The sequence below is a fragment of the Pteronotus mesoamericanus genome, unplaced genomic scaffold, assembly GCF_021234165.1.
Source record: "Pteronotus mesoamericanus isolate MK-2021 breed Mesoamerican mustached bat unplaced genomic scaffold, CSHL_Meso_final scaffold_174, whole genome shotgun sequence".
Lineage (NCBI taxonomy): Eukaryota > Metazoa > Chordata > Mammalia > Chiroptera > Mormoopidae > Pteronotus > Pteronotus mesoamericanus.
Window position 1 is genome coordinate 24,037,789 of NW_026555309.1, and position 25,641 is coordinate 24,063,429.

The 25,641-nt window shown below is 38.8% G+C and overlaps 1 protein-coding gene across 4 annotated transcripts in view; it reads left to right on the forward strand.

Moving 5' to 3' along the window:
• The window catches only part of OXR1 (oxidation resistance 1), a 370,698-nt gene that overhangs the window by 242,578 nt on the left and 102,479 nt on the right, over positions 1–25,641 (forward strand). Inside the window, exon 1 of one of the 4 annotated variants that reach the window (XM_054590390.1) lies at positions 25,381–25,544. The exons of the other annotated variants lie outside the window; for them this stretch is intronic. Coding sequence (XP_054446365.1) covers positions 25,526–25,544 — 19 coding nt within the window. The 5' untranslated portion in view covers positions 25,381–25,525. Of the gene's footprint in view, positions 1–25,380; positions 25,545–25,641 lie in introns of those variants that run through there. 4 annotated transcript variants of the gene reach the window in all.

Sequence of the window (25,641 nt, forward strand, 5' to 3'; positions counted from 1 at the left end):
TGGTCCCTGAACTCTGAAAAAGGAACTCACTCTTTATTAACAACCAGTCACATCATTACATGCTCTCACCAAATTGAGGCACATTTCCCCTTAAGAATGCCAGAACTATACATCATAGGGACGGGGATGAGGGTTGGGAGGAGGAAGAAAGACAGCATTGATTTTGTTTTTATGGTCACTTTTTACTAGCATGCAGTTACGGTAGAAGTGGCCTTTTCCTCTTGGCTTGTGAACAAGCCCACAGACCTAACAGAAATGAGGCACATCCAGTAGAGGTGGTAAATAAAGTTCCTAGGGCAATATTCAAATTCTCTACACCTTGCTGCAATTAGAGTTCAATACACACGTGAGTATTTTTGGAAGTAGGGTTTGTGGCATGTCCGGCTATAGGCTGTTAATAGATCCAGGTCAGATGAGATGAGTTGACAGGGAACCTTGTAAAAGACAGTGTTGAATAAGGCTTTAGATTTTGAAAATGAATTATAAGTCTTTCTTCTTTATTTTTGTAATTTTAACTTACCATATATGGTTTTTAAAAAGGAAAAAAAAGAGAGAGAACTCATGGACTCTAACAACAGTATGGTGATTGCCGGGGGTGTGGAGGGCGGACGGGGAGAAGTGGAGGAGGGGGTGAGGGGGTAAATGGTGATGGACAGAGACCTGACTTGGGCTGGTGAACACACAGTACAGTGTACAGATGGTATGTTGTAGAATTATGCACCTGAAACCTGTACAATTTTGTTAACCAGTGTCCCCCAAATAAATTCAATAAAAGGAAAAATAAAAAATAAAAATACAAATACAAATTTTGGCAAAAATTTCTACTGAACTTCTTTTATATCTAGTTATTCATTCAAGTTAATACATATTTATTGAGCACCAAGTACCTATTAGTGCCAGGTACCCATTGTAATGCAAGGGATCCATCAGTTAACAAAACAGGGAAAGATCCCTGCCCTCAAAGAGCTTATATACCAGAACTAGTTAATATGAGTAATAAATTTTCTGGTATGTTATAAGGAAATAAGTGCAACAAAAACAGTAAAAGTAGAACAGGCTAAGAGGACCAGATGGCAGTGTGCACATAATATTTATTAATAGGCAAGTCACGGTGGGCCTCATGTGACTTCTGACCAGTGACCCTCAGAGGGGAGGTCAGTGCTTTTATTTGAGTTTTTCACTCTAGTTTCCCACCCCACCCCCATTTATCAAAGCAGTATAACCTAAGGGATGAAGAACTGGTACATGGTGTGTGTACTGATAGAATACATATCTTTAAAGCACAGAGAAGACAAATTTAATACAAACAATTCAATAAAATAAAACTCTTAAAGAATATCTACTTGTGGTACTTTATATTTTTCCAGTGAAGGAAAGGAGTAATACTACAGCATATTCCACTGAAATTCTCTGAGGCAGGTGGAATTATTTCCATTTTGGTTTTTCTGTTTTGATTTGATTTGGTTTTTGTTTTGGTGGGAGGAGGGTTCGATGAAGAAATGACACCTAGATATTTGCCTAAGTTACTTCCCTTCAGTGGTTCCTCGCCACCCTCCTCTGATTCCCCATCTGCAAACCAAACCTCTGATCAAAACTCACAAGGTCTGTCATGATTTGGTCTTTGCTTCCCTTTCCACACCATCTCTTGCCAATTTCCCTTTTGCTGTCTACACTTCAGTGATACTGAGCCACTTCCTTTTCCCCATTTGCCTAAGTTCCCTCTCGCCTGTGCTCTCCGTCGCCTATCTACTCACCCTGAAAAGACTCATCCGGTCACCACGGGCCTCACTTCCTCTGGTGAGCTTGCCCTGATTCCACCAAAACTGAAATCAGTGCCCCCCATTCCCATGTTTCCCCAGCACTGTGTGCTCACCCCTCTCATAGTGCTTCTGTAATTGCTTATTCTCTTGTGTGTGAGCTCCAGAATAGCACCAACTCTTCTCCATCGCTGTATCCCCGGTGCTTAGCCCAGTTTATGGCCCCTATGGGTCTTGCAGTTGAAGAATAAAAAACATGATTAACCAGTTGTTCAGACAGCATCGGAAGTTGCAGTTGCAGAGCCTCCCATTCAAATCCTCCAGGTCCAGGGCCTGCCATAGCTTTCTCCTGGTCATTGTAATTTGTCTCAACATTTCCCTTTCAGAGCCCTACATGATGATCCCAGCCCTCATCCAAACTTTTGTAACTTATTTCAGAAGATCGTTGTCACTTAGATGTGGGGAAATCTGTAATCTGACTAGATCCGCCTTTCCCTACCTCTTTCTGAATTTTTTTTTTTTTGACCTTCCAAGATGATAGCTTAGTCACTTCATGCATGCCTCCTCTGCAGGTTTAATGCCTCATAAGATACCGTCTTCCAGCCCACTGCTTCTGGTTGCTTCTGTTTCTGCCTCCCAGGTGCTTCCTGTCCTAGCCACAGCTCTGTCACTGCCGAAGAGAAGGTAATTCTCCTTCTCTGGGCCTCTTGAGAACTTCTCCAGTGTTGATGATTACTTAACAATGTCTGGCAGTTTCTCAGTCCCATTCTGATGGTCCTCTCTTCGTTCCATGGAAACAAACCCAGTTTGCTCACTGGAGTTGGATTCCTACGTTCAGAGGCACCTGCTACTGCTGCATCTTCTCTTTGCTAAGCATAGATATTGCATGCCAGTGGAAAATGTTCAGTTGTCTTGTTCATCTGGATGGTTGCGAATTCCTTGATCAGAGCAGTTAGCAATGAACAGCCTTTGCAAAGAGAGTCCAAAGAGATTATTGGTACCATAGTTCAATTTGCCTGCCATATATGTTAGGCTCAGGGTGCACCAACATTGCCCAGTTATTTTCATTTTTCACTCATGATAAAAATAGAACTTTGGGAATGTCTTATTCTTGATCGACTCTTCCAGGTATTATAACGGCAGATTGATGGCTCCAGTGGGGAAAAAAAATGCACTAGAGTATTTCAATTTGAAATTTCAATTGTTTAAACAAAAGGTTTCCTTAGGGCCTTCAAGTAGACAGAGCCCTGTGACCCACACAGCCTCATTTGGCTCTCACAAACCCAGAAGGACAATTTCACCGATGAGGCCTAAGAGGCTTAGAAAAGTCAAATGATCTTTCGAGGCCAGGGTCACATAGATGTAGCAGAACAAGGACATCAGACTTGGAGCTTCTTCCATCGAGTCATACGACCTCTCCCTAACACTGGTTTATACACAGCCTGTGCCCTTCCGGGACTTGCCCTGTATTTGGTGCCCAGGGACATTGTGTGGGACCAGAGCCTGGCCAGTACCAAATTCCATCACCCATTATTTTTGTTTAGTCTTTTGCTTTGAGTCCTTAAAGAATGATCAGCATTCTGATTTCAACACAAGTTACTTAAATCCTCATATATAAGCTTAGAATAAATCTCAACCAGAACATGCGGAAGATTTTGCTTAATTGAATTTTCTGGACAACAAGTGCAATTCAGAGAGGTATAATAGAAAGGAGCGATTTCCAGCTACTGCTCTGTGCCTCAGGTAGAATTTTAACTGCTTGAAATGCAGTGAAGGGAAGAACTAAAAGCTTAGCTTTTTTTCAACAAAGCAACAGCTACAACTGCTAAAAATACATAAATACATTCAATCTAATCATAAATACAATTTGGACCAAAGAAAGAGGTGATTATAAATGATGGTGCTGGTGATTCACAGATGTGTTTGCTTTGTGTCTTCTTTTCTGAATGTGTTTTCTAAGCTCCTAATTTTAGAGTACTTTCTAAAAATAATTAGATATCTAGGCAAGTCTGCTTTTCTGCAAGTCCATGATATTCAGTCATAAAGCAATTATTATTGTGTGAAATTGCATCCTTGACAATACACATATATCCCATGAAACAAAAAAAGGTGTATATGACTATCAAGTTATATTTTAATTTTGACTTATGTTTAAAATTTTGTGTTAGGTGAACCAAAAGGTTGCAAAATTCAAAAGACAACTGTTTTTAAGCTACATTTTACATAGATGTATAGTAATTAACACTAATGCTTTTTAATAGTTTTGGAAAGAATAAGAATATCTATAAAATAAAACTTATGAAGAGACTTGCTAATTTTGAAGTGCTTAATATTCATATTTATATAATCCAGATGGAATACATTCAGGATGACATTTTAATATGAACTTTGTCCTTGAATATAGTCTTTGGAAGTTTAACCTCACAACTCTAGATATCTTGCTCTCAGAAAATTAACAGGAGGCACCTCATGTTTTAAGTAGATGTGACCCCTTCAATTGAGCCTGACTTTGTGAAGACAGTATCATTGCCTACCAAATGTATATTTGGATTAGTATCAGTTATGGGTCAATTATGGATTATGGATCACTAATGGCTAATTGACTGTTAATCATGCTGACAACATGACTTCTGAAGTTCACTCATCCTCCAGGATCACCACGAGTTTCAGCTATTCCTCAAGACATTTTTTGCCTGCAGCCTCTGTTCTTGTACTAAACATACGTGATCCCTACATGGCATAGAAGGCACAGGTGCGAACACTTCCTGTGTAAGCACAGCCAGGTGTGGAGGTGCCTTTTCCTGTCTTGCCACGAGCCACAGGGATGAGACAACTCTGCAGAATCCCAAAGCCTCTGGTCGTGGGCCCTGAGGTCTCCCACTGGACCCCATAACAGGGGAGAATCTAAGGAGTGATTATCAGAAGCAACTTGATGATGTCGCCTTTACCACACACTCCAGACTGCGGGGGATTGTGAAGAAATAACAATAATTAACACTTAACTGTAATTTAACTAAGAAAGCAAGCAGTTTATTTCCACCATCGGAGGCCGATGTTAGTGGGAGGCCAAGAGTATTCCTGGATGTACGTAATGAAAGTAGAAGGCAACAGCAATAACATAGCTAAAACAAAGGATTATCAATCTACCAAAATGAAAAGCTCTACTCTAGTAGGCCTCAGGGGCTCTGGTATGAACAACTCTGCCGCTGCGGTACTTCCTGGTATGTTCGAATGTGGTCATTCAAAGCCACTGTGAGGCAACTATTACAAAACCTTACATTCCAACCTCCTCAAACAGTAAAGCACAACTGATGAAAAGAAAATTTCAGTTATCACCGTGATCACTTGCTCTGTAACCAAAATGTAGGTGATGTGTTCTGTTGGCTCTCAAAATAAATAAATAAATAAATAACCGCTGCCACAAAACTTTAAAAGATTCAAGCCCATTATTCAGTGTTTAAATAATCTTTATACCAAAAACTACATATGAATCTAGCTTTAATATAATTTAAATGGCATTTAGGCAATTAAAGATTATAGGCAAGGTGGGCCTCAAGCACAAGTCATAACATATATTACCTTCTTAATACTTTAAATTTTTGGTTAACGAGCCTAATAGTGGGGGTGGGAGGGTTTATTTGTTTGTTTCCTTTTCCCCAATTAGAAGGTGTGGACTATTTCTGTGATTACACGAAGCTAAGTTGTTTGTTTTGTGCCTATTCACTGGCCTAAGTATGTTCTAATTGGCTAAATGGCACTAGTGCCCTAAAAGAATTAACAATATTTCTTAGTGATTAAACTAAGTTTTCAGGTATTCTTTGATCCTTCATAGTCTCACATCAATGAAATAAATGCCAAGTATAGGTTTTTTTAATCTGATAACTTTAGGATGAAATTTATTGTATTGTACTAAAAAATACGTATTTTTTCTCAAGTCAATTTTAAAAAGTATTGGTTCTACACTTCACTTGATAACACTTGGAAAATTACCACAGAAATTAGCTTTTGTTTTGGAGAAAATTATGAAGAAATGAGGAAGAGGAGGCTTTGCAGACAAGTTCAGTGGCTTCACTTAGTAGACCTTGTTTCATTTAAGGAGTCCAGCTGCAAAGCAGGTTAGAGGATAGTGTTACCTCTCTCTTATGCACAAAGACCACTTCCTTTCTTCCCAGTTGCTATTTATTACTGAAAGGAGAAAATGTCAGCATCCCCTTTATCAGATACTAATTCAGTATCTCAAACAGGAAAAGTCAGTAGTAAGACACAAAGTCAGTCTACCGCTGCTGTTTAAAATATGCACTTATAAAATAAAATGTAGTTGTAATTCAATGGTCTGAAGTCAAAACAACATTGAGTCTGAATTCAATGCTTAAAGAGACTTCTTACTTTATATAACTTCCTTCAAATAGCTGGACTGGGTCATGTTTATTCTTCAACCAGGAAGAAAAAGAGATGTTTGTTTTCTTTTGGTCCAGATATATTGGACTGTTACCAAGTTTCTTACTGGGAAAGGTTAAGTTAATATTTTTATAACAGATAAAATTTTCCAAGTGAGCCACAAGCTTAGGCAATGAGAGTTAGACTTTGAAGGCTAAAATGTCAAAGATAAAGGGTAGAGAAAAAATATGCAAGTCATACAGTGATGACTTTTTTAGTGTAAAGTTTATATCTCTCAATCCCATCCACTCCCTTAACATATCACCTTGTCCTTTATAGTCAGGTGTTGAAAGAGATCTTAGAGAGTCCAAGTGTAGCAAACCCGTGTGCTTGTTTGGGCCAAGCAGCTACTAAAAATGAGCATCTTCATCATTTGCAAATGATAGGAGAGATAGCAGTTCAAGAGTATACTCCTCATCTATAATATCCAAACCAATTTAAAAGTAAATATTAGGTCTTTCAAACAAATCTATCCACAACATAAACATGGACCCCCAGTTTGTTACCCTTATGACTTAGCCCAGCCTAAACAGCAGTTTCTTCCAATGTCTTATTCAAGGCTCCTCCTCAAACATTCTGACCAAGTGGCTGTTCGCTTCTGTTGGAACAATTCCACTAATGAGAACTCATCAACTTTTGAGTCTACCAAGTTTTTTGTCAATCATAACAGTGATGGTAGTGATGCTAATCTCTTTAGTTGTTTAACATAAAAATAACAACTTGTGAACTTTTACAGTGGATTGCTCTGACCGACAACAGTTTAATAGGCCTCTCCATTTTGTGATGGTTACTGGAGAGTTTTTTGCTGTTTTTAACAAGGTTTCTAACCCTTTGCTTCATGGATGATACAATCCGTGCCATAACTGCAAAAAGGGTCCTCTTATTCCAAGCTTACTTATATGACTCATGCCATCTAGGCTGATCTTAGAAAGGCCGATTTACCATTAGCATTTATTCATCCTATCACATGCTTACTGAGCAATTTCTTAGTGCTAGGCACTGTACTAGGTGCTGAGATACAGTGGAGAAAAAAGGCATGAAAGACTCTGTTTTCCTTAGGCTTACATTCTGGTCAAGGAAATAGACAAAAAAACCCCAAGATAATTAAAAAGTTATCTGAGGAAAGTACATGCTGTAGAGGCAGGCAGGAGCCAGGTCATGCAGGGATTTCTAGGAGTTTTGGGCTTTCTAAGAACATTTGAAGATTTTAAGCAGCATGAAATGATCTCAGATTTGTTTGCAGAGGATAATACTAACAATAACCAATGTAGAAAATTCAGAAAATACAAAAAGTATTAAAAAGAAAATACACCATTCAAGCTAACATCCCCCATGGAATAGGATGGAAAATATGGTAGAGAGAATTCTAACTGTCTTGGCCAGTTTGGGCTAAGACAACAGACTACCGCAGACTGGGTGACTTAAACAACAAACATTTATATCTCACAGTTTGGAGGCTGGGAAGTATAAGAACAAAGTTTTGGCAGATCTGGTGTCTAATGAAGGCAGTCTCCCTGGTTTGCAAAGGCCTAGTCCTTTCTTCTCCTTAAAATAAGAATATTGATGCAATCATGGGATCTCTTCTGTCATGACCTAATCTAACCCTAATGACCTCCAAAAAGACCACTACTTCCTTATACATCCCACTGGGGTTTGGATTTCAACATATAAAATCTGGGTGACACAGCATGCAATCCATAGCTTCCAAGACTCTCATCCCTAGTATATGTATTCTGTGTGATCTTTTCTCATAAAGCATGGGAAAGAACATGAATATGAATATGAAGACTCCCCTTATTAGGTTATGTTATATGGTGAAGGTGAAGGGATTTGGGAAATGTAATTAAGGTTCCTAATCAGTTGATATTAAATTATTCTAAGAGAGATATTATCTTGGGAAGGACTGACCTAATCAAGTGAGCCCTATAAGAAGGTCCAGAGATCCCAGACAGAAGTCAGAAAGATTCTGGGCAGGAGATATTCTTTCCTTTTGGCTCTAAGAAGCACCCACTGTGGGGTGAGACCCATGTGGTAGGGAGCAGAGGGCAGTCTCTAGCTGCTGAAGGCCTCAGTCCTACCACTGCAAGGAGTGAAATTCTGACAACAACCAGTGAGGTCAGAATTGGCTCAGATGTGATGGTTGCCCTAGCCAACACCTTGATTTCAGTCTGGTGAGACCATGGACAGAGAACCCAAGGGAAGCCATCCTGGATTCTTGACCCCAAAATGCTAGGTGGTAAATTATGAGATAATAAATTTGTGTTGTTTTTAAGCAGAGAAATTCATGGAAATTTGTTATACAGCAGTAGCAAACTAATGCAATGGAAATGACATGATCTTCTCAATGAGCAAACTGATTAAAGAGGGACAAGAATGGAAACCATTTAGAGAGTCACTGTCATGGTCTTCGGAAAAGATAACAGTGGTTTGGAATAGGATGCTAGCAGCAGACAGAAAAACGTAGACAGATTTTAAGTAAATTGGGGAATGAAACAGGGCTTGCTGATAAAAAGGATTTGAGGTGTGAAAAAAGGGAAATAATCACAAATGAAATGGTTCTTAGGATTTTGGCATGAGCAAATGAGTGAATGGTGGTACTGTTTACTGAATATAAAAGAGTAGTGGGGCCAGAAGATGGCATTTAGTTTTAGAAATATATTTTACCAAGTTAATATTTAAACATACATTATATAGGGATGAGAAAAAGTAGGTGTACAGTTCTGAATACACAAAACAGAGTTTATTCTTGTATTATTTTTATTTATTTATGTATTTATTGTATTTATTATTAACCTACATATGTAACACTATATATATATATGTATGTATATACATATGCAGGTATGTATATTATATAAAGTCTGTCCAGAAGGTATCCAGGCATATAATATGAAAAGTAGAGACATTTATTGAAGAAGATACCAGATGCAAGAAACATTGTACATAGGACAAGGACGTCTAAGTCCCCTTCAAAGTGGGCACCTTGGGACCTCACACAGTTCTTCCAAACACCATCAGTTGTTCTGTCATGTTCTCCTGAATCTCAGTAATGGTCTGAAACCTATTCCTTTTCTAAGGTGATTTTTAGTTTCAGGAAAAGCCAGAAGTGGCAGGGTGCCAAATCTGGGCTGTAGGGGGACTGAGTCACCTGGGTGATTTGATGTTTTGCCAAAAAACTCTGCACAAGACATGATGCATGAGTAGGTACATTGTCATGATGAAGCTTCCAATCACCAGTTGCCCATAGCTGTGGGCTTCTGAATCATCCAAATAGTTTCCATGGAGGAATGTTCAAGCTTAATGCAAAGTTTGATGCAGATTCTTTGCTCTACTCCCTCAGTCATTTTGAATGTGACGGCCACATAGTACACATGCTCACTCAACAGTGTCTACCTCTCCCACTGACTAGAACAGTGACGCTGTCATTATTCATGCATGCCCATTCCAGTCCCCTCTCCCTGGCTGCCGGGTTACATCAATGTCATGCAAACCGTTCTCATTATATTAACAATGGCTGGACTTTTTCTGGGCAGATGTCATATATATTATTTGTCTTAAAATTAGGATGATAGTACAGTTCATTTTTTTTCTTCTTAAGAGTAAAACAAATAAAAATAAATTTTAATGATTTGATAACTTCCACTTTATATTATTCTTGAGTATTGAATCCATCTCTCATACCCTATTATATGGTTAAACTGTTTTTATATTTTTACCTTTAGAAATGATATCTTAGTGAATATTCTTATGCTACAATTCTCATTATTTAGAGTAAATCACCAGAATTGGAATTACTGGGTCTGAAGGGTATGAACATTCTTAAGATATTTTTTTACTCAAATGTATTAAATCACCTTCTAGAAAGCTGGGTCCAGTTTACATCCCCTTCGGCAGTACATGAGAAAGCTAGCTGACCTCACTTTCACCACTGAGTATTATTACTTTATAAGCATCTTTGCCAATTTAACAATGAAAAAAAATCTCATTTCTGTGTTAATTTATTATAGCCTGTATCTTCAAGGTATGCTTCAGTCTTGAGTTATGTTTCGCTCTTTCCTGCCCGGCCTGACCTCTCTCACTGTAGACTGCAACTGCACGTAATGAGAGTCGGGTCCTGTCGTTAGTACCTGCCACAAGGAGACAGGACGATGCTGTTAAATCAAGCATCCTCTATGAGAATGTGAGCGTTTTCTCTGATATATTCTCTGAAGTTATAGCTAGAGTCAGAAAGCCATGGTGTTGCCCTCACCCTCAAGTTAGCTTCCCTCAGTCACGTAGAGTATAAAATACTTTTCATGAAGTTTGCCTATATAAAAGAATGAACAGAAAATGTGTATAACAGTTTTCATCTTTTTGTTCGCTTTTAAAATATTACATGGAAGATATAATACTATCTGAGCTAAAAATCTATCAGTTAAAATGTCTACAATATGTCACACAAATCGGTCATTAAAACATGTATTCAGTGTGTGAGGGTGTGTATTATTTAATATTGGCTTCCTGTGGGTGATGGGTTTTAATGGGTTATTATTTCATTTTTATTACTTTTCTATATTGCCCAGATGTTTATTATTGAACATGTAGTTTTCTCTAAAAATAAAGATTCGAACAGAACTTTGAAAGTTAATAAAATGTATTTTAAGGTGTCTTAGACAGCAATTCCTTGAAATTGCTTTAAAAATCAACAATAAGCCGAAGCAACTTGCAGGAATTAAATGGAAAAGAAACTTTCAAAAAAGCAGGCTCATATGGCATGTTAATTGTATGTCCTAATACTTGACCTCAAACCAAGGGTTATACTTGTATAAAAATCTAAACCACTCCTTAAATATATTTTCAAACACCTGTTTTAAATGAATCATGATGAAAATGTCGCAGAGACTCTGACTCCCTGTTGGTGAGGGGGTAACCAGGATGCTGCGAAGGCAGGAAGCTTGACTTTCAGAGGGAAAGAAGCCCTTTGACAGCTCAGCTTCAAGCAAGTATGGGAGTTATTAAATGGCATTTGCAAACCACATTTAAAATCCTATAGGCTTCTCCTTATTAATGATGATAATATCTGTTGTTTGAGTTTTTTCTATGTGCCGAGTCATCAGCTATGTGCTTTATATGCATTCTCTTTCTGAAGACTTTGAGGATTTTTTTTAAAGTTACCCAGTTTTATAAAAGAGGACATGATTCTCAGAGGGAGCTTGTTCAAGATCGCCCCTTGGTAAACAGTGAGGGTAAGATTTAGTTTCGGGATTGTCTTATTCCCAACTGTTACTCTCAGCTATTACTTGTATTCCTTAGCCTGCTATCTATCTGTTTTTCTTACAAGTATAAACAATTTAACTACACTGCTCAACCTGCTTCTCTCCCATTATTACCTCTAATGATTGCCCTTCACTAAAGCATCCAGAACAGAGGGTGCAGTAGCTAATTCGTGTGCCCAAAGCGCTTCAAGCTAGAAACCCCTACTTTCTCCTTTTGACCTCCAAAGCACAAGTAAATCAACAGTACAAGTATGACACACTTTATTGTGGGTTGAAGGATGGGAGAGAACAAAAGGTAAAGAGCAGAAAATGACTCACATTTAGTCTCAGACACCGCTGTTTTAAGAATGTACTGGCCATTCCTGACCACTGTGGATCTCTCTCTCAGGCCCAGGCCTCTTGACGCACTGCTTGACTCTGCTGACACATTGCTGGACTCTCAGAGCTACATAATGCTTTCTTCAGCTTAGATTTCTTAAAATCTTATGACTTGATGGAGGTAAGATTCTGGGACTTCTAATTTGCCTTAGGGCAGAATCATTCCTTTGTGCTGAAAGAGGTGTTAGGAAAAAAATTTCACTGGAAAAGACAAGCTTTTAGGAGAGAGAACTGAATCTCTTTCTCAGACTCAAGCTTCTTGACACATTGCTGGACTCTCTGCACCTTCTTTTTACATCTCCCATCAAGCTTCCAACTCTGCAACCCTCCCCCAAACTGGGAAGGCTGCACAGCTGTTTAGCCTCCTATCCCCCACCCCCTGTCTGGGGCTCTACACATACATTTGTATTTTCATAATGCATTAAGGTATTCTGCTAAGTGCCATCCACTCAGGATCTCTACCCTCACCTCTGCAAAGGACTGGCTCCAGGTAGGAAGTTACAGTTTTTTTTCTTTAGCATCTCCTGAATCAAATTCTTCCATGCCAACAACCCTCAGCAAACCGTAATGATTAGTCAGGGTTCCCCAGAGAAACAAAACCAATAGGAAATATATATGTATATAGATATATAAAATATATATTATCTCTCTCTGCCTATCTATCTAGGCAGGTTTTATTTTTTAAAATTGGTTCATGTGATTGTGGGAGCTGACACACATGAAATCTGCAGGGCAAGCTGGCAGGCTGGAAATTCAGGCAAGAGTGAATGCTGCATTCTTTAGTCCTAGTTCAGCAGGGCAGGCCAGGTAGGCTGGGAACCCAGGCAGGGTTCCTATGCTGCAGTGTCGACACCTAATTTCTTCTTCAGGGAACCTCAGTCTTTTCTTTTAAGGCCTTCAGCTGATTGGATAAGGCCTATCCACAGTAAGGGGGGTAATTCCCTTTACTTAACGTCCACTGATTTAAGTTAATAACACCTAAAAAATATTCACAGCCACATCTGGGCTGGTGTTTAACTAAAAACCTGGACATATCACCTTGCCGAGTTTACATATAAAATTACACATTATACTCTAGATATTTGAATTTCTGCTATGTACCAGGTACTAACATGGTCCCATCCTTGGTGTGCTTAAAGATTAGTTGAAAAGACTATGCTTCTTTAGAATCACCAGAACTTTCAAAAAGATCTCCTTACCCATTATGAGCCCAACCCCAGTGTGCAGTACCATCAGATACACAGAATTGGGGTGAGGTCTGAGACTTCCCGTGGCTGCTTTGGCACCGTTGTGTTAGGGGTAAGGAAGCTCCACCGTCATAGGGGGAATTCGGGGCCTGTGTCAGCTACTAGGAAAACAAGAGCATTTACAAATGTGGAGGAACCTCGTTAACTACTCAGAAGAAACTTTCTTTGGATGCAATGGTGGTGCCTCTGTGACGTGGTGGAGATGGGCAGTCCTGGGGGGAAGCCTGTGTTGGACAAAGCTCTGCAACGTTGACCGTACCTTCCTCCTTCCTTTCCGTTGCCGGTAAGATAGGAGTCATATTTTCTTCAGAGCTGTAGTAATGGTCAAATAAGAAAAACATACACATGTTCCAGCAAACTGTTTCATGCTCTTTAAAATGGTAAATAGGATATTGGCTCTTAGCTTTTTGTAAAATTCCTTGGGTGTTGTTCTCATTATGACTTTCAGCCTCAAAAATCACTGCTTTTGAACTCGTCCATTTGTTTACTGTGGAGAGATGAAGAAATGCATGCAGTAACAAATCTCAGTTGCTTTGCTAAAGGGTTGGATTGCATGATTTTAAATTTGGGACAAAGAGGAGATACGAAAAGTTTTACGGACTAAAACTGCTGCTCTTTCAGTACACAGCTGATTAACAAATGATCGTACAGATGTTTGCAATAACACAGAAGACATGCCTTCCTTTTGATAATTGCTTTTTAAGTGTGTGTGTGTGTGTTTTTTTTTTTGTTTGTTCTCATTGAGTTGTTTCCAAAAAGTTTATGTAATATGCCTGAAGGTTATACCAAGAGGGAAATATTGCAGAAATGATTTAAATGGCTCATGTATGTGCACAAGCATGTCATTGTGTTATGTGAACACGCATATGCATATAATTCAAACATCTCTTTCTTCAAAGGATTTGAGATAGCACAGGGTGTCATTCTGGCTAAAAAGCCACATCAGGCCACAATTACTTAACAGGCCAGAGTTACATAATGCTCTCTTCAGCTTAGATTTCTTGAAATCTTATAAATTGTCAGAGGAAAGATTCTGGGACTTCTGATTTGCCTTGGGCAGAATCATTCCTTTGTGCTGAAGGGGGTGTTAGCACATAATTCCACTGGGAAAGGCAAGTTTGTGGAAGAGATAACTGTATATTTCATTAAGATAAAATATCTATAATGTTTCACATTTGAAAACTAAAAAATTTTAAAGGAATTACTTATTAAAATTAAAACCGTAGGTATTAAAACATCAGGGTGGGTCATGGCTGGCTTCTTGCATTGCTGATTTGGCTTCAATCTGAGGTCTACTTGTACAGGTCAAATGTTCTCCCTTCTTCTCCAACAGAAATCAGTCTAGGCTTGCCTAATGGCCTGCTTTATTGGGCCAGCTGCATTCTGGAGGAAAGGAGCCAGGGCAGAAATAGCTAGAATGTAATAACTGTGGACAAGATTTTTGCTAAAAGCCTCAAGTCAGATATCTCTTACTTCTTATTTAGGTTGAAACAACATAGACACTAAGCTTAAAGAAATGGCACTTAGTTATTTGTGATAAGGTCCTTTTTACTTTCCTGGTTGAAAACAGCTGACACAAAATAACTAGGCATCCTAACAAGAAGGCAACAAGAAGCGTATTGTTTTTTTAGGTGTGATTATACTCCATTCTCATTCCATTATACAATGAAATTATATGAGTATTATTAAATGAGTAGAACTATGTTGAGCAATTTTCTAACAAAAGAAAGATGATGATTAGAGGCTCCTCTGTAGATATTTCAGAAGAATTTGGAGGGGGAGGAGGAAATTTTAGTGGATAAGAGTATGGGCTTTGGTCAGACTAGGATAAGACTTCTCGAAGCCTCCATTTTTATTTCTTGTAAAATAAGGATAATAATAGGTCCTGCCTCCGGTATGGTATGTATTTACCAGAAATGTATTAGTTTCCTGTTACAGTTGTGACAAATTACCAAAAAGTACATAGCTTGAAACAAGACAAATTTATTGTTTTGTAGTTCTAGTGGTCTAAAGTCCAAAATGCATCTCATTTGGCTAAAGTCAGTGTGTAGGAAGGGCTCTGTTCTTTCTGGAGACTCTAGGGAGGGATTCTCTCTCTCTCTCTCTCTTTTTTTTTTTTTTTTTTGCTTTACTAGCTTCTAGAGACTTCTAGATGTTTCTTGTTACTACCTGTGGCTTGTGGCCCCTGCTATCTTCAAAGGCAGCAATTGCTGGTCAAGTCTTTCTTGCAACGCATCACTCAGACACCTCCTATCCTGTCTCCCTCTTCCACTTATCAGGACTCTTGTCACTCCATTAGGCCACTAGGATAATTTCCCATCTCAAGGCCAACTGTTTTGCAGGCTTGATTCCCCTTTGCTGTGTGAGGGAACATGTTCATAGGCTCTGGGGATTAGGACAAGAACACTTTTAGAGATTACTATTCTCCCTACCTCACCAGAGCACTTGCTGCTAAGTAAACACACAGGGAGTCTTAGATTTTGCTACTCTCAACCCCACAAAAAGAAAGAAATCCTCTCTGAATGGTTTTTGTTGTTTTAGTAAGAAAACCCTAACTGACCAATGTCCCAGAAACCAGGTGAGTATAGCGCGCTCCCACAGTGTCTCCCAACACCTTTTACAAAGTTGTTTTGGCCTCTGCCTTTAAAGCTGAACAGTAAGAACAGCTTTCCTGTGCCCTCCTCTCTCTGCACCTCTTCCTCTCTTCAGGATATTTTCTGCTACGGTATCAACTCACCTATATGAAGCTGACTTGAGTGCTCACCTTTCTGTCTGGCTCGAAGCACCTAATGTCCAATCTGAGCTGGGCAACTTCCCCCTAATATTCCAAGTGTCCTTTAAACAGAGGAGAGGGGGAAGGGGGATAAAGAAGGAAAGAAAGGGCCTAGTTAAAGAACAAGTATAAATGACCCATGCACATGGACAACAGGGTGGGGGTGGGCGCAGGGGGTGGGCCGGGCTGGGGAGAGCAACCAGGGAGAATTGAAACAACTGTAACTGAACAACAATTTAAAAAAAAGGTAAAAAATAAATTTAAAGAAAGGCTCAACTGCACCTAAAACTAACCTAATATTCTATGTCAACTGTAATTAAAAAATAAAATTTCAAAACAGCGAAATTAATTAATTAAATAAATTTTAAAAATTTATAAAAGGAAAAAACGAAAGGAAACATCTCCAGAATTCAAATGACCACATTTGATTCAGGCCATCCCTTCCCCGCTATTGACCTCAAGGGCAGCACCACTCTGTGTCACACAGGTGTGAACATTGGGAGTCCCTCCCCAGCCAGTAGTCTCCCTCACTAGAACTATCCAAGTTCAAGCTTTTGTGCCCTTGTCTGGACTCCAAACTGTCTCCTGCTTTCCTTCCTTCCTTCGCTGATGTGAGCCATCACCCCCGCAAAGTCTCAAGTCCCTGCTTTCTATCCCTTCTGCCTTAAATCAATCCTCCCACCATACATTAGTCCTGTTGTGTATTAAATCAGCCTCTGTCAGCATGCCGAAGGGCTCAGGCAATTGTTTTTAAACACCTACCATATGGCAGACATGGTACTTAGACAGTGTATATACATTATCTCATTGAATCCTAATTCAGCACCCTGGCAGGTAGATGTTATTTCTCCATTTTTACAAGGGAGGCAACTGAGGGATAGAAAGCTTTATATAATTCAGCCAAAGTGACACAATAAATGGCAGAGAGATCATTCAAACTCACCTGTGTCTAATTTCAAAGCCCCTCACTTTACCACCATAATGGAGCCCCACCATTTCAATTTGTTTTTAAGGTGTCTGTTTTATGAAGCCTCTCTTGAGTTTATGTACTTTAGGGGTAAATCATCAGTAGCCTAATGATGAATTGGTCATGGTTTATTCATCTTACTGGTGGTTTCTGTGGGCAACTAAATACTGCAACATGTACTATTTTTTACCAAAGATCTAGGACTTAAACCTCTGCCGTTGGCATGGCTTGCAGGTTAGTCCAGGTGCAGTTCTCATATCTAAAGGATTTTTTTTTTTTTAAAGAGTCATGGTAAGGGAAGGAAGTCATTTAGCCTTGTGTGGGTAGCTTTGAGTCACATTAAGTTAGGGCTCTCATGGAGGTCAATAACCCTGATAAATCTGTTTCTTTTCCATTAAAGATCAACTCTCAGTACCCAATGACAAGCCAAGACATGCTTTTTCTTATTTGATCAAAATGCCCACAAAGGAAACAGAAACCAGTTTAGCAACTTTGTCAGGAGGTGCAAAAGGACTCTTATAAATAAAACCCCCCGTTGTCCAGCGCTGGCCATGTTACATTAAGAAGGCTGATGGTGCATATCATCCCTCTCTGACTCATGCTGACTACCTGGTGAATTTAGCTTTAGCTGCTGCTTTGATGTATTGCATATTTTAGAATTCTGATTTTGATTCTTCTTAAAGGTGACCTTAATCATTAAGTTTTCTTTATAGAAGGTGTTAGCAGCGAAACAGCACTAGAAATGTTACCAGAGCTCAGTTTAGCAACCTCGGAACTTGAGTTCAGCAAAGAAAGAATTCACTGAGGAATTCAAATTATAAGAGAAAGGTTATTTAGAAAGTCACAGAGATAGGAAAGGTGAGCCAGCTGGGCTGCATGGGCTCAGGAAGCAAGTTACAGGGGCAAAAGAAGGGAAAAAAGGCAGAGAGAATGTGCCTGGGGGAAGGAGAGAAGGGAAGGAAGACACTTGCTCCAGAGAGAAAGAGGGGGCGGGGGGAGAGAGAGAGAGACTGACTTAACTGGGTCCTCTGTCTTGAGGGTTTTTAATGTCAAGGGAACATCTCAAGAGAATGTTCATCAGCTTTCCAGGTGTGTCCTTTCGGGGATGGGTCTTTACTGATTGTTGTGCTTCCAGGATAAGGGGTCATTAACCACTGCAGCTGATCCTGATGTCAGGCTGGGTTTGCTGCTTTTCTGGGCCTGGAGCTGAAACACAACTGAGGCCTAGATGTTACCTCTAGTTTGACGAAAACCCGACTCTGTCATCAGTAGATTCTATGCTTTGTTCCTAAGATTATTTGATGCAGGTAAGGTCAGAACCTCATTGTCCTGAGGGCTCAATGATTAAAGGAGTGGTCATGTGAGAGGTTGTATGGGAGTCATATGAGGCTCTTCTCAGACCCCCTCATTCCTCCTCTAAGGGGGTCTACCACGTGACTCGCAACATGGCAGGGGAAAAGAAGTCAGGGGCAGGTCCAAACTGCATGACCAGCGATATGCTAGGGGAAGAAAGGTCACCCTGGGAGTGAAGTCCCATCCTAGTTTCGTCGATTACTAGGTATCTGGGGCTTTCTACCCTGATGAACTTCTGTACCCAACCTACCTTTCCTACTCTGCTGATGTCTGGCTAACAGCCTACTAAACAGGGACTTTGTCCTCTACTACTACTCCTCATCTTTTCCTGCCTGGTTACCTTCTTAAATAGAGAAAGATATATATATTTCTCAACTAGTGGTTCTTAATAATAGAAAGAATGCTGTCTGGGGCCTTCAGAAGCTTTATTGCTCATTTAAAAAGTATCAGAGTAAATACTATACAAATGAGCTCAGCCTGGGCAACTCGTTTAATCACATGATGGCTTTGCCCTTATATATATGAAGGAATTTGTAGAATCTTAAAATGTTGCAAGAAATGGACTTCAGTAATATAAGGACATATATTACTTCTTTTATGGGAAGGAAAATGCAAACAAAATCAACTACTAAATGTGGTTCTTAGATTTTGTATAATTGTGAAAGCCAAGCACAGCAGAAGAATTAGACTTTAACTTGAAGACTAAAAATGCTTTCTGGAGTCATTACTGGCTTAATTGTCAAAATTAGAATGCAGACAACAGATCATATAAAAGTATTATGTCAATGTGAAGTTGACTAAAGTTGAACACTGCTCTATGGTTATGAAAAAGAATATTCATATTCATAGGAATTATATACCCTTCAGTATTTAGGGGCAAAGGGCCATGATGCATGTAACCTACATTCAAGTGGCTCAGCAAATAAATACATTGTGTGTGTGTGTGTGTGTGTGTGTATTAGAGAGAGAGAGAGACAACAAATGTAAAACAAATGGGATAAAATTTTAAGAATGGATGAATCTAGGTAAAGAATATATAAGAATAAGTTTATCCTAAGCAACATTAATTTACATCTATGAACAGATGATGATTGAATCTAAATTTCCAGCTGAAGAGATTATTATAAACTCTAGACTGAGGTGTCCTACTTTGTGGCATCTCTGGGCCACACTGGAAGAAGAAAAGTTGTCTTGGGCCACACATTAAATATACAAACACTAACGAAAAATGATGAGCAAAAAAAAGTCTGTGCATAACTTTCGTAATATCTGCCACCACAGAGAAGCGAAAAAGTCCTCACATAATAACCCAAATTATGCAACAGCCCTTTCAATAATCTTTTACAATTAACGAGCAGGTCACAAGTTTGTGATCACTAATATAAAAAATGGACATATCTAAGTAATAAAACTAAGTAATGTTTAAGTAAGTTTACAGTTTTGTGTTAGGCCTCATTCATAGCCATCCTGGGCCTCATGCGGGCCACGGGTTGGACACCTCTGCTCTAGACCCATTAACTCAACTGTTTGCTACACACATCCAGTAGGATATTACACAGGTATTTTAAAATCAACTTTTGCGCAGTTGGTTTTATAGTGGCCCCCTTTAAACCTGAGTTTCCTTGAATATTCTGTCTCCCTGTTGCCCTCAGGTTAAAGTCTGAATCCTCAGTATGATTTACAAAGCAGGTGAAGACCCTGGTTCTTGTTCATTTCTCTAATCTCATATCCCCCTTCCCTCTCTCTTTCCTCGTTCATCTTATCCTCTCTTACACCATACTGCAGTCACACTGGAGTTCTTTCAGTTGAAGCTATCTCTGGCCCCCAGGCCTTTGCTTATATGAGTCTCTCTGCCTTGAGCACTTTCCCCTGCTCCCAACTAGTTTTCAATATATAATCCTATTTACCTGACTTACTCTTCCTTTAAATTTCACCGTAGAGGACATTCCTCTAGGAAAAGTCCATGGCACCCTAAGTCTGATCAAATCAGTAATTGGAAGCAAATTTAAAATAAAACCATGGGATTGTTTTGAAACTAGCATAAAGTAGATATACATTCATTCAGTCAATACAGTTTTCCACAAATACTCATTGAATGCCTGTTATGTGCCCAGCGACTTTTGTGTGGGTCCTTGAACAGGTATATATTGATCTCCTACAATATTTCAGACACTGTTTTTGATACAGAAATTATAGCAAGAATATCCTTGGGAGCTTAAATTTTGGTAGAGGTGACTATTTACAAACATGTAAATGTATAATATCAGTTAATAAGTATCATGAAGAAAAAACAAGTAAGGGGGTGCTTCCTTAGATACTGTCACCAGGGAAGACCACTCCAAGGAGGAGGTATATAAACAGGAACTTAAATGAAAAGACACAGCAAGGTCAGGGCAATGGCTGGGGAATAACATTCTAAGAAAGGGGGAACTGAAAGTACAAAAGCCTTAGGACAGGAACGTGCTTGGTGTGTTCAAAGACCAGCAAAGGGACCTGCTTGTGTTAAGCTCAGTGAGCCAGAGGGCGGTGATGCAAGAGGGTTCTTACAGCCAGATGCTGTGATACTGAGCAGGGAGTCTACCCTGCCGGTCCAATTTAGTTTGGGTATTCACTTCATTTGTACTCATGGTGTTGTACTTGGCCTGAGAACACAAACTGCATTGCATTTTGTGGGAAAGAAGGGATATTGGGGACCAAGGACAATGGGAGAAGAGCCTCTTCAGTGCAAAGATGTTGCCCTGAGAATTGATGAGCCAGAACTGGATAGAACCTGCAGAACTGGGAGGGTGATGTCACAAGGAGAGCAACAGGGAGAGCAAAACCTTTGTCCCACGGGAACTTAGTAGCCTGGACATCCAAAATCTCCTTCCTCCGCCCTTTCCCATCCCCAGTCTTTCCTGACTATTCTAAAATTTACTTAGCTGAAATCTAGGTTCTTTCCCAGCCATTAGATGGTAATGGAGAGTACTTCTGCTTTTGAACTGTAGCAATGACTTTTGTTACTGTAATAAAATAAAGTGTAATATATTGTTTTAGAAAAATAAAAGAATTCCAATTTTTATATCAGTTTTCAGCCACATGGTCTGTATAGATCAAATGTTATATCATTTTAATTTGTACACCTCTGTATGATAAAAACATGTAAAGACAAAAAATGAAAAGGTCATTCTGTGTTTCAAGAGGAGTGACTTGTTTCCAGGATTGACCTATTTGACAGTAAGACCTTGAATTATTTTCTAAAATGACATTTATTTCATTTTATTTTCTTATTAATCAGAGTCTAATCACTTCAATATTTTTATCTTTTATTTTCTTATCAAGCTTAAAACTAAGTCATTATTATAATCTGAGTTTTTTCTTTATTTTTTCTGTATCTCTTTTTTATGACATTTTTGAATTTTGTAAATCAGATAGTTAAGAGAAACTTTGTTTTGAACACTGCCTCCTAATAAATATCTATGTTATAAGGAATGTTGTCTTAACATGGCTTATCTTGACTTCACACGTGCTATGTGCAATATCTACACATATTTTTATAGCTCTCTCTTCAAAGTGATAATTTAACAAGTGAGTGTTTATTGAACACTTATTACATGCCAAGTACTATTATAACTACTTTGTACGCATTAAATCATTTAAGCCTCATAGCAGCCCTATGAGGCAGGAAGTATTAAAATCCTATTTTCACACATGAGAATACTGAGAGGCAGAGAGTTCAGTAATACACTCAGGCTTCGTGACTGTAAAGTGAAGGAACAAAGATTTTACCTGTTCTTTGCTATGCAACGCTGCATTCGCTGATACAGCCCAGAGAATGCAGGAAGCAAGCTGACCATTTAGTGCAGATTGCTGAGAAACCTAACGGGGGGAAGAGGAGAATGGAACACGTGCTCCCTACTCAATATGAGACATTTTTCCCAAAGGAAAAACACAGGATTTTGAGGGACTTTTTTCTCTAGTCAGAAAATATGTTCACAGGGAAAAAAAGAGAAGAAAATAAAAAAGGCTATGGGTATCAGGTAGCTGATTCACCACTGTAAGCCCAGTGCTTAGCACAGGCTGCCTCAGACACCTAGTTGCTCAATAAACAACATTCATGCGTGTTACATGCTACCCGGTCTGGTTTAGTGAAAGCTCTTTTGAACAGGCTAAACTCACAGGAATGTTGTGAAGTACATGTTTTCCATGAAGCCTAACTTACTTGAAATACCTCATATGTATAGCCAACGATAATTGCTACTATAAGCAGTTCAAATTTTCTTTTAAGAATTGCTCCTGAAACACTGTCTCTGTCCAAAAGGGAAATTAGTTAAATATTTTGTAAGTAACCTTTCTCATAGAGAAGCTAGATGTGCTCCCTTGTCTTCCCTTGCATCCATCCCCTGCAGAACCTTGTTTCAGAACTGACACCATTTATCCCTCAGCATCTGGACCACATATATTTCCCATCTAGCACTTCACTTAAGAGAACTATTCTTTCTGGTGTTCTGCAGAGTGCATTTTGATAAGGGTGCATACTACAAGTCAAAATTGCACCTCAGGTTAAGACTATATCCTTGGCATTCTAATGGAGGATTTCATAAAACTGTGATACTAACAAAAATACTTTTATAATCCTACCTGCCAATAATTAACATCTACCTATAAATAGCAAGATCATGTGATTTCAGAATTACCCAAGTCTTAGAAAGATTTTTTTATGATAAATTTTCCTTAGCAAAGGATCTCATCCCTACCATCTTCATGAAGACAAGGTGAGTTTAAACAAGCTCTAATTATGTAATCAAGCATCTCATAAAAACTAAACCAACAAACTTAGATATTTAAAGTCACGTAATCATAGTTAACAGTACTATACTGTACACTTAAAATTTCTTAAGGGGATACATCTCATGTTAAGAGTTTTTACCATAATAAATTTGAAAAAATACTTTTAAAAAAGTAAAATATGTCATATTATCATAAATTGGTCAATCTCATGATGTGATTAGAGATATAAGGACAATAAATGAAGAAGTAAACTAGGAAAATAAATGAAAAACTAAACCAGAACAAGAATATAGAATAAAAACTAGAAGAGATGTGGAAATAGTTGCATTTCTGACCACAGCATTAAAAATATTTTAAAATCAGAACTTCTTAGAAACCTGGATCCCAAAGGTGATGAACAGCAGAGAAGAAGCAACACCAAAGACCCAGTGTTTATTTATAGGAAATTATGCTTACCAGATGCCCAATAAAAAGTTCTAAGCACAGTTACAAGACTGATTTAATGCTACTTAGCCTTGAAAGAGCTACACTTGGGTGACAAGTGATTCAAGTCTAGTTCCTATCAGATTCCTAAGGAGAGCAATGAGAAGCAAATGACAAACTACTGGGAAATATGTATCTCGTGTAGCTATTGCACGTATGGAGATGTAAATATTTGCTTCTATAGGTACCTGCATATGACCAATTCACAGTGTTTGATATGAGAGTGTGTGTGTATATATGTGTGTCTTTACAGCTCTCTTATTCATACTTAAACACAATGCAAATATAGATAGCATTATCACTATGTGAGATGGAAATATGTAAGTCCCCTTTTGCATTTTCTGCAGAGGCTGAAAACCATGTGCCTATGTTTGGTAGAGGGTTGTTTTGTGTGTGAGTTTCTTCTAATATAAAGTCTTGCTTAGAAAAAAAAAAAGAGCCAATTCATTCTTGCCTTCTATCTGTGCTGTTGTTTCCTGGGAGTCTGTAGCTATGCTAAATTATTTGAAGATGAACATCAGAGAGGATCCCCAAAACACTTCTGCCTTTTCTTTTTGCTCACAAAAAGCTACATAAAGCTACAAGGAAACAGTCTCTCATTAATTTTCTGTGCATAGCTAACTCAGCAACACTTTAACAATAAACAATATCTCCCAGGGTGGTTGTGTTCATCATATGAAAATATTAGTTGAAGCACTTTGTAAATGATAAAGCACTACACATATCATTAGCGTTACTTTAATATGGTAGAAGAGTGTCTAGGACTGGAGTAAGCCTATCATGTCATTATGGAAAGGAGTGGAAATTAATATCTGTTAAACACCTAATTATAGCCATGTCAGGAACTTTACTAGAAATTGTATATAGGTTGCCTTATTTATTAAATAGCGTTCACAATAACATTAGCAAAATAAGTTTTAGTTTCTGTTGTTAGGTTCACAATCTAATGTTTTTGTTAAACTGACTTCGGGTACTTAGAAGTGATTCTCAGGGAATACTACTGAACTCTTAAAGGAGCCAAATGAAGAGTCTGTATTTGATACAAATGTCGCTCTGTAGGGTAGACACCCTGCATTTTTAATTGAGAATGAATCATATTTCCAGTTTATACCATTTCCCTCTAAAATCATGTTGATTTGGTCAGGTACTTTACTGGTCAGTGAGTAGCCCATGGTGAAGCTGTCAGAACTTGGCCAAGGCCCAAATTTCCGTATTGCATGCAAAATTTTGGTGTTATTACTATTACACAGAGTGTCATTGTTATGAACTCATGGTAATGTGAGCTTTGTTTTTTTATAACCGCTATCAGTTCATCACAATGTACTAACTGCACATATTTTTAAATGACTTATATATATATATTTTAACTTGCCTCTGAAGCCTGCCTGTTCTGGCATCCAGTAGTCCTTGGACTTGGCAGGGGTTTTTACCGACTGAGTCGACATTTTCTCTGCCCAATGATTGTTGATCCCGCTCCCTTCCCCCAACAAAATACAGTGTAACAGGTGTTGTGGTGAATTCTCTTCTTGTTGTCATAGGGAAAAAATACAGAAAGAAATAAGTAAAATCCAAAGCGGCGTGTACTATATCATGACGATGCAATTGCAAGATTCTGGCAGGGTGCAGAACTAACAGCATTTAAATATTTGTGAAGGCACCAAACACCAGGTTACAAAATACCTAGCCTTATCAAAGCTACTGCCTGTCAGAACTATTAGAAGTAAATAGTGGAGATTTGTTGAAGGTGGCTATGCCACTGATATACTTTACAATAAGAGACTGTACAGAAGTGAGATACTGAGTTCTGTTTTTTCACTCATGATAAGTTTGTAGGGTTAACTTAGTGACATACTATGTAGCGTATGCTGGCCCTGTTTCCAGAAAGTCCAGTGAGCCAGCAGCAAGTCCAGAGTCACTAGGCAGCCACAGCGTGCAGAAACAGAAGCCTCTAAGTCTCACTCACGGCCACCAGGGGTCAGGGACCAAATGCTCTCCCTGAAAGGAGGTGTTGCATTGCCAGGGAAGCACTGGAACAAAAATCCTCGTCTCCTCTTCCTGAGAGTGGCATATTGTTGTCTTAGAAGTCTGAAGGGAGGATCTCAGAAATGCTCTGCCCACGTAAAGGTATGTGTTAAGTGCTCTAAGCTTTAAACAAGGCATCTCGGATGGTCACATAAGGCTGACTTTATATTTTCAAAATCCAGGTGAACTAGACGAATCT